At 27.6% G+C, this 10,193-nt stretch overlaps 1 protein-coding gene across 1 annotated transcript; it reads left to right on the top strand.

Annotated features, from left to right (window-relative positions):
• Nucleotides 1–4,050: 4,050 nt before the first annotated feature.
• Nucleotides 4,051–7,150, top strand: LOC125370355 (putative laccase-9). Its single transcript, XM_048375440.1, has 7 exons — nt 4,051–4,218; nt 4,564–4,715; nt 4,906–5,150; nt 5,249–5,374; nt 5,490–6,075; nt 6,172–6,530; nt 6,622–7,150. Exons 1-7 carry the CDS (start codon nt 4,066–4,068, stop codon nt 6,831–6,833), a joined length of 1,833 nt encoding a protein of 610 aa, XP_048231397.1. The 5' UTR covers nt 4,051–4,065; the 3' UTR covers nt 6,834–7,150.
• Nucleotides 7,151–10,193: the final 3,043 nt, after the last annotated feature.

The raw sequence follows: 10,193 nt of genomic DNA, 5'->3' as shown, positions 1-10,193 counted from the left end.
AAATCCCATAAGCAATTAATGCATTTGAAAAAGTATCAACTCTTAGTACCTAATTGACAACTTCAAGAGAAAACTTCTTTTACAACTTCTAATTAAATAACACTACACTTATATAATTAGTTTTTCTATTATTTATTCTAAAATTGCATTTTATATAAAATATTTAACAAAAGTATTTTAAAGAAAAAATGGTAAAAGTTAATAGCATTAATTAAAAAAATATATATTTCTTAATTCATGTGCAAATTAAAGACACTTTTCTTTAACCATATTTTGGAGCCTTCTTTGTGGGGCTCTGGAACCACCCCGAGAAATTGAATTAATTCAAAATTTAACTAACTTTCAAAGTAATTAATGGAAGAAGGGAAAATACTCGTTTTATTTAAAATAAATAAACAGAGACAATTTTTCATTAAAAGAACATTAATGGAAGAACTTTTAGCACACTTAATCAGTCTTGTTTTTGTTTTACCTCCTTAATTATACGAAAGAACCAACCGAAGGTAAAGAACCCACCCAACCATAAGTCAAATTATCATTAATAGCACGTGATAAGCACAGGCTACTGTATAAAGCTAACCTATGCTTTCCATCAAATTGCCATTTGAAAGTTCAGACGTGAGGGAAAGGAAAAGATGGGTGTGTTTCTCTATTTTATGAGTTTCATTGGGATGCTTGAAAAGGTCCACTGCTATGATTTTGCTGTAAGTATGAAGATCTTACCATTATTTTAATATTAATTGTATAAAATCAATAAATAAAGACGTAGAGGATTTGGATTTGTACCTTTTTTTTTATGCATAATTATTTTTTAATATATTTATTTCTGACACATTAATATTATATTTATTTATAAATTTTTAAATTTTTTTGTATAATTAATAAAAAAGTATTTTTCTAATTAACTAATAGATATACTTTTAGAAAATAGAATTGATGTGTCTAAATTAGTACTCGCAAGTGTACGAACCGAATGATAGTACGGGCAAGTCCACTACGAGTTTGATCTCATAAGGAATTGTATAACATATATTATAAAGACCAACTATCACACAAAATACTAAAAGTAAATCTAAACACTATAAACCAATATTTTGAGAATAATCTTAAGGTTTATAAAATAAATTAAATAACTAAAAAATAAATATGCAACTAGAGTGATTAATGTAAATAATATGATAAAATAGTATTTAGTCTAGCTTATACTTAGTAATCCTTTTATTTCTCTTAGGTCCAAATTTAAGAGATGAGATGGTGATGTACTTTTTTCCTAAGTCACTCAAACTAATGATGCAATCTAGGTTTCTTATACCAACATAGATTAAAGTAAAGATAATTTTTCTAATACTATTAAATTGATATGATGGTCAACCAATAATAATAGATGAAACTAATACATATATGAAGGTAAAAGAACTATTTAGTAAACTCATAATATATAAGGTCCATATATAAGTAAAAAGCCAAACTAAGCACTTATGGAACTTAGTTTGGCATACTTAATCCAATGGTCATTATAATTAAATAAAAAGACATAAGATACAAAGAAAAAAATTAAAACTCCCTCAAAATCTAAAAGCTCTTCAAGGAATGAAAAAGATTGATCATCTCTCTCCACATTTTTAAAAAGCTTCTTTTATTCTTGAAAAAATAATACAACAAGACTAACTAGATGCAGAAAATAATGCACTATAGAAAATCCTGCAGAGAGAATAGTAGAAGCCTTTCTCCATATATAATAGTAGTAGAAGAACTTACTTTTGTTTAATTAACCTCTACTTCTTATAGAGATCTCCTTTTTAGAGTCATTCTCTCAGCGCATAACTACTATAGTTATTTCTTACTGTCCTTAACAAAATAAACAGTTAAAAAGATAATTATCCATTAATTACATCATAACTACTTAATTCTCCATTCTTAGGCCTTGATAAATAGGCCCACACTATTAGTAGCCCACGTGTCTTATTTCCAAGCTTTTTACAACTGCAGTCCATTTAAAGCATATTAGTGTATTTTTTGCTCAAATTAACCTCTTTGGCGATTATTTCCTAAATTTAGACAAAAAAAACTAAAATGAGGTAAAAACACATATTTTCACCATATTATATATAAAAATATATCATTAAATCTCTAAAATACTTTTAAATATCTATATATAATTTGGATCAATCAAGAATTTTAATTATATTTTTTAATATTATATTATCTAGTATTCACATAATGATTGCTATCTTAAAAATAGCATATCAATTATATTTTCAATATTAGTTCTATACAAAAATAATAACAATAATATAACATACAGATGAATGACTAATTTTGCTAACTGCATCAAATTAGGTTGACTCTAACTACTTGGTCCGTAGATAAAAATTTAAAATTAGATCTTTCAATGTTAATTGTAAAAATAGTTCATTTAATACTTATTTAATTTTGAGATGAAAATATATTAATTAATTTGTTATATTCTCATTTTTCCGACATATAAATTCTCAAAATGCAACAGGGAATTCATATATTTTCTCTGACATTCTAAATCCTAAGTAAGATCTACTAAGTTTAGTAATATATGTTTGTTTTAATAAAAATAATTTTAAAAAATATTAAAAATAATGATTTGCATTTCTTAGTGCATGTACAAATTAAAAATAAACTATTAAATTTGGATAAGAGAGTAAGGTGTTGAGCCGCTCCTAATAAACAGATTTGATTCTAAACATAGCTAATTTTCAATGTATTATATATATATAAGAAAAAAAAAAAAAAAAAGAAGGAGAAGCTAACTTTCAATGTAAGACGAGATACTATATTAAATTCATTTAAAGTAAATAAAACAAACACACACAAAAGAATAATAATGAAACAACAATTAAACACACAATAAAGAAATGTGTAGCATCAGTTTTATACATGCACAAAAGAATTCCTTCTACCTAATTTTTGTCCTTAATTATACTAATGAACCAACCGAACGTAAAGAACCACTCAACTATAAGTCAAGTTATTATTAATAGCAAGTGATACTGTTGTATAAAACTACAAGCCACTAATATATGCTTTCCATCAAATTGCATAGTTTGGAATTGACCAAAAGAAAAGATGGGACCGGAGAAGATGGGTTTGCTTCTGGATTTCATGCTTGTCATTATGATGCTTCTTTCCACGGTTGATGGAAAGGTTCACTAGTATGATTTTGTTGTAAGTACGATGATATCTTACCGTTTATATTTATTGATTTATGATATAAAATTACATTTTCATCGCATCATTTTGCTAGGTTGGTCCATATTTGCAATGTAAATTAAACTCTAGATGGACGATATTAATATAAATTGGATTTTCTAGTTCAACTAAGATTTCAAGTTTGAACTTTAAATATGCAGCTGCTTTAAAACTCTTGAGGGAGTATTTTGCCACCCGTAAGAATAAATACCCGACACGCTCTAAATTAAATCTAGATATATATATACTAAAAAATATATATTCATATTTTTAATTCATGAATATATTTCTTAATTCACATGCACATTGAAAATAAAATATTGAATTTGGATGAAAAAATAAGGTCTTGAGCCACGTTAATAAGCTGATTTGAAAATAAAACATCGAATTTGAATGAGAGAGTAAGGAATTAAATGTAGATGTATACAAATATTTATATATTTTTTAATTTATTATAAATTAAAAAATTTAAATAATAGAGTAAGGTCTTGGCCACTCCAATAAGCTAATTCTCAATCAGATACTTCTTTCATTTAAAATAAACAAAAACAAACACATTTCACTAACAAGAATATTAGTGAAATAACTTTCACGTACTTTTCCCTAATTTAAACAATTAAACGCACAACAAAGAAAATCAACCCATAAGAAATTTGTACCATCAGTTTAATACATATGTGCAGAAGAATTCCTTCTACCTAATTTTTGTTTTGTTTTCTTTCATGTCTTTTCTTTTTTTCCCTTAACCAACCGAAAGTAAAGAACCACCCAACCATAAGTCAGGTTATCATTATAGCACGTGATAGTCCCTGGCTGCTGTATAAAAGTATATGCAGCTAAAACATGGTTTCCATCAAAGTCCATTTGAAGTTTAGAAGTGACCAAATGGGACCGAAGAAGATGGGTTTGCTTCTGGATTTTATACTTGTTTTTATGAGTTTCATTGGGTTGCTTCCTTCCACCGTTGAAGGAAAGGTTCACTACTATGATTTTGTTGTAAGTATGATAAATTTATCATATGCATGCTTTTATATTTATGTTTTCATTATATATTATGTTATTTTTGAAATCATATTTATTGAAAATATTTTATCGTTTAACAGTGGTGCATAGAAATTTAGCTTTATATACAATGTAAAAGTATTCTGAATAAAAGTAAATGAAAAATAGGTTTTTCAAGAATTTTTAAATGTAAGAATCAATCGAATTGAAAATAATTATATACTTAATACAAAAGATTGTGCACATTTTTTTCAAGTAATTCAATGGACATTCATATTTTTTATTTAAATTTCTAAGGAATAACAGTTTCAAGCTATTTTATTTTGATGTCATTTTTAGTTGGAAGATAAAAATTTTACCAAGTTATGTAGCACCAAGTCTGCTTTGGTCGTCAATGGCAGCATTCCAGGGCCAGTGGTTTATGTTAACAAGGGTGACACCATGTTCGTTAATGTACATAACGAAGGAGGTTATAAAGTTACCCTTCACTGGTATGTATATTTGCTGTCTAATTTAATTCGTCCCTTTTTTAGTCTGTTAGTAGACTTTTGTCTTCTTATATTCTCGAGGATTGGCATCTGTTATATAGAATCATCACTTACATTAACGAATTATTGGAAATTCTGAGTTTATAACAATATTCAAAACTAAGCATACTGTAATAAATTTTAATGGTTGTAGGCATGGAGTGAAGCAACCGAGAAATCCATGGTCTGATGGCCCGGAGTACATCACACAATGTGGAATTCAACCGGGTACAAACTTCACTTATGAGGTGATATTTTCTGATGAGGTAGGGACCCTCTGGTGGCATGCCCACAGTGATTGGACAAGAAATACTGTTCACGGAGCCATCGTCATTCACCCTGAAGAAGGAACTTCATATCCTTATCCCACTCCTGATGGTGAAGAAGTTCTTGTTTTAGGTACACAAGACTTCTCCATTTCTTTCAAGATCATGCATCCCACCCTAGAATCATTCGTAATAATGTACTTACTCTTTGTTCTGTTTCTGTATTGGCAGGATCATGGTATACTTATGATGTGAATTTAGTGGTTGCAGAAGACCTTCTAACTGGGGCAGATTTACCTGCATCAGATGCCTATACCATAAACGGTGAACCAGGCGACTTTTGTAATTGCTCTAAAGGTAAACTATCATATTATTCTAAAAGCGAAAAAAAGAAAAAGATAAATAGTATTATCTGAAGGTTTGTACCTAAATTTGTTCTCAACAATTAATTAGCATCCCAATTTGCTGGCAGAAACAACATATCGTTGGCAAGTTGAGTATGGAAAGACCTATCTTCTTCGATTAGTTAATGCAATCATGAACACAGAAGTATTCTTTGCTATTGCTGGACACAACGTCACAGTCGTGGGAAGAGATGCAGCATACCTAAAACCATTTGTCACGAGCTATATTATGATAGGTCCTGGACAAACCATGGACATTTTGTTGACAACAGACCAGTCTCCTGGCCAGTATTACATTGCTGCCAGACAATTATACACAGACAAATCAATTTATACTGACTATGACAAAGTAAATGTTACCGCGATTCTTGAGTATAAAGGCAACTACAGCTATCCAACTTCCCCTTCTTTCCCATACGACACCCTTCCTTCTTATACAGATATTGATGCTGGAGTAGCATTTAGAAACAAATTAAGGAGTCTTTATAATCAAGACGTCCCAAAAAACATCACAACCCGGATGTACATTACAGCATCTCAAAACTTAATTGTTCTGAATCAATCAGACGGTGGAGTTGCTGTCACTCTTGCAGCAAGCTTAAATAATGTGTCTTTTGTGAATCCCAAAACGGACGTGCTTCGAGCTTATTACTAGTATGCTATTCTATATGCTCTTTGATTTCTTTATGCAAAGATAAAAGTAGTGAACAGGGAATAAGCTAATGCAAATTTTATTTTTATTTTTTGCAGCAACATCAGTGGTTTCTTCACGGACGATTTCCCAGACATGCCGCCTACATTCTATGATTTTGTTGCAGATGATTTTTTAGTTAATTCGACAGAGTCAGTGTTGGGTACCAAAGTGAAGGTGCTTGAATATGGAGAAGAAGTGGAAATGATCTTTCAAAATTCTAATATTTTGAACGCATCCGAGGATCATCCAATGCATCTTCATGGATATAGTTTTTATGTGGTAGGAGCAGGACCTGGAAATTTTGATTTCGAAGAGGATCCTGAAAAGTACAATTTGGTTGATCCACCATATGTAAACACTGCTACACTTCCAAAGGTCGGATGGCTTTCAGTTAGATTCAGAGCACTAAATCCTGGTAAGTTCTTGAATCAAGATATATAGTAAATAATACAAGTACATATGTGTAAATATCAAGATAACATGGATAGATCATTAATGTTGTACAGGAGTTTGGCTATGGCACTGTCACTTAGATCGTCATCTAAGTTGGGGAATGGACACAGTGATTATAGTAAAAGATGGTGGCACTCCTGAGACATGTATCCGCAAACCACCACCAAATATGCCTATCTGTGATGATGCACCAGCGCTTGGACTTTCCAGAGCAGATTCTTCATCTGAAGACCTGCAACAGAAATACGAGAATACGTATACCTAGGTTCAATATTTGAGTCATTCAAGTATGGATTAGTAGGTGAATGTATTCATCCATTTTACATAAAATAATTTAATATGTAATTTTTATATAAAATTACATATTAAAATATTTTTTTATAAATTTCTCAAAAATGACTGTAAGCACTTTAAAATTTACCCAATTAGTACAATTAGGTTCACTATTATGATCTTTTTATCTTGACCTCTCAATCGTTGCTGTGTTCAGCTATGTGAGCAAATTGTGCGAAAGTTATGTCATGCTTTTGACTATTTGGTACGAGGAGGGAAGCAATTTGAATGTTATTTTGGTGTTTTGTATATGGTGTGATATAAGAAATTTTTAGATAGATACATCATCATCTGTAGATTAAATTAATTATATATTAATATGTGACTTTAGATTAAATTAATTATATAGTTTTATTTAATTATTGTATTTTTATTAGTTAGTTTATTTATTTCTATTAACAACTAATGGTTAAAATCTACATGTTACCAAATTAAATTTATATTATTATATTATTAATGAAAATATAATAATTAATAAATAAAATTGTGTGATTTAGTTTAAAATAACTTAATATATTGAGTCTATTTAATAATTTTTTATGCAAGTAATTTTATATTTATGTCTTCGTGGCAGCAACAATAGCCGTCAGTTTCACAAAATTTGGGTGAAACTGATTAAGACATTAAGACTACTATTATGAACTACTATTAAATGTATGTTCATATAGTTATAAAAATATTAATATTCACTGCTAATTTAAACTAAACTATTAAAATAATTAATAGTATTAATTAATTAGTGTACTTTAATATGAAAACTATTAAGTTATTTTTAAGTTTTTTTATTTGTTTTTTGCTTAGATATTAATCATATGTGTAAAGTATAGTTTTTGAATACCGTAAGAAAATAATAAATGAATTTTAATAAATATAATTTTCATATAAAATATACTTTTCATGTAATGTATTAACTATCATAACTATATATATATATATATATATATAAGTGTGAAGAAAGAGTGAATAAATATATTAATAAATTTAATTTATTAAATTAAATTATTAAAATTAAAAATTTATTTAGTATAAATAATTTATGAAATTCTAATTCTATTAAAAAAATTTAAATTAAACTTAATTAAATTTAATTTTAAAATCTAATCTTATTAATATTTTCAACTAAGTAGAATTTCATACAACCAAAAAACTATAATTTGTCTTAAGCTGATATTCTCCATTGAAGTAGATTAAGATACGTTGAAAGTGTTTGACATGTGGAAAACATGTAATTATAAATCTTAGTAAATGCATACCGACTCCTTAAATTTAACACAAAAACCTCTTAAGAAATAAAAAGTAAAATAATAGTTTCACTGATACTAAAAATTTTAGTTTATATTCTTAATTGGTATTATTCTTTTAATTTTTTTAGTACTAAGATTTTAATTTTTGTTACAGAAGACAATATTAATTAAGAAATTTTAATTTTATATGACATGAAGAGTAAAATTCTATGTCAGCATTCATTTATTGACTCATCATACTTAATTTTGGCTAAATTGCTTAATTGGTATCAAATATTGCCACTTAGATAGTACTAACTTTTTAAATTAAATTAGTATCACATTTTTTATTTCTATTTCAATCGAACTTAAAAAAATATATTAAAATTAACTTACAAATGACCTCCTATTATAGGTGATTTCCATATGTATTAATGCATACGTACACTGCAGGAAAATACCATATTAAAAATAGCCTATTAAGATGGCATGAAAGGAGTATAAGTAATTTACTCTATATCATATTAATTTTACGTTCTCTAATATTTTACTTAAATTTTAAAAATATTTAATATATTTAATTATAGAAAAAAAGATTAAAAATAAAACTAAATTATTTTTTATTTTGTAATATTTCAGGTGTTTATGAAATTATTTTAATAAAATTTAATTGTTTCAATTCTCAGACAATTGCACTAAAAATTATATAGATTAAAGTTTATTACATTTTTCTATAGACTTATAAAATTTTACAAAATTAATTATAGATGAAACTAATACAAGAATTAAAAGATAATAATATATATTAAATATATAAAATTGATAAAAAAAAAAAATTAGAATGGAATGAAACAATAATTTACAGATTTTATTGCTTCTCCTATTCAATTTTAAAAATTAAACTGAAAATAGTTATGCAACAAGTGGAGAAAGTGGTGGATAATATGCCACATGGTAACACTGTGCTCGCGTGCAATCCAATGCATTTAATTTATTAAGTGTTGTTTGAATTGCGCATTGGTGGCCGTGTGCCCTTTGCTTGTCTCCCAACTGTCATTCCTTTCCATCCGAATCTCAAACTTCCCATGTCATCCAAATGTTTCCCACAAATAATTAGTTTTTGAAATACAAATTTTTTTGAATATATATATTCTCTTGCGATACGTACTATTTTGATTTATAAAATACTAATTTAATCAAATTTGAATGTAATATTAATTAAAAATTAATTTCAAATTGGATGCTCAATTTTATATATTATAATATTAATTATATACTCTGTTGACAGCTATATTTATTTTTAATTTAAAAATTCTATTTTGATAAAAATTATATTGGTGTATAAAATTTTATATTTATTATATAATAATAAATCATTTCTAATTAGGTTATAATTTTAATTTTAGAAACAATGTTTTAATTGTATTTAAAATATAATATTAAACAATTAATTATTTTTTTTTTTTGAATCAAAATAAGAAATTCATTACTGTAAAGAATCCAGAGCTAATACATCAATAAGAAATATATGAGGGACAGAGATGCATTCAGTAAGACCAGACATTGAACAAGCTGCTCTTGCCATTAAATGTGCAAACTTGTTCGTAAACTTTTTTACAAATACTAAATGTGCATGACTAATCTCTACAAAAAGAGTTCTACAGCCTTCAATGATAAACCCAAAATCAATAGCATCCTCATCGGAGCTATAGAAAGCTTGGACTAAATTCAGACAATCCGTTTCTGTTGAAGAAAACAAAAAGCAGCTGCAACCTTTTTGGTTTCAGAGGCTGCACAAGCTAGGTTACTTGTGCAGACCTTTTATCACTGACCAAGGAAAAAAGGGAGCATTTTTTCCAGCAAAGCAGGAAAGGTCACTTCCACATTTTCCCCAAAAATTCAGAAGTGTCCGTTAGAAAAAAACTCAGAATCTTAACATGTATATAATTCCATCTCAAGTTGTAAAGAACTCAGAATTCTTATAACATTAAACTTCATCACAGTTCTATAAAATTCTACATAGTATCAGAGCTGGTTTAAAACCAGTCATCATCTACCCCATCAACTCA

Source organism: Ricinus communis, chromosome 1, assembly GCF_019578655.1.
Source record: "Ricinus communis isolate WT05 ecotype wild-type chromosome 1, ASM1957865v1, whole genome shotgun sequence".
Taxonomy (NCBI): domain Eukaryota; kingdom Viridiplantae; phylum Streptophyta; class Magnoliopsida; order Malpighiales; family Euphorbiaceae; genus Ricinus; species Ricinus communis.
This window is presented reverse-complemented; position numbering and strand designations above follow the sequence as displayed.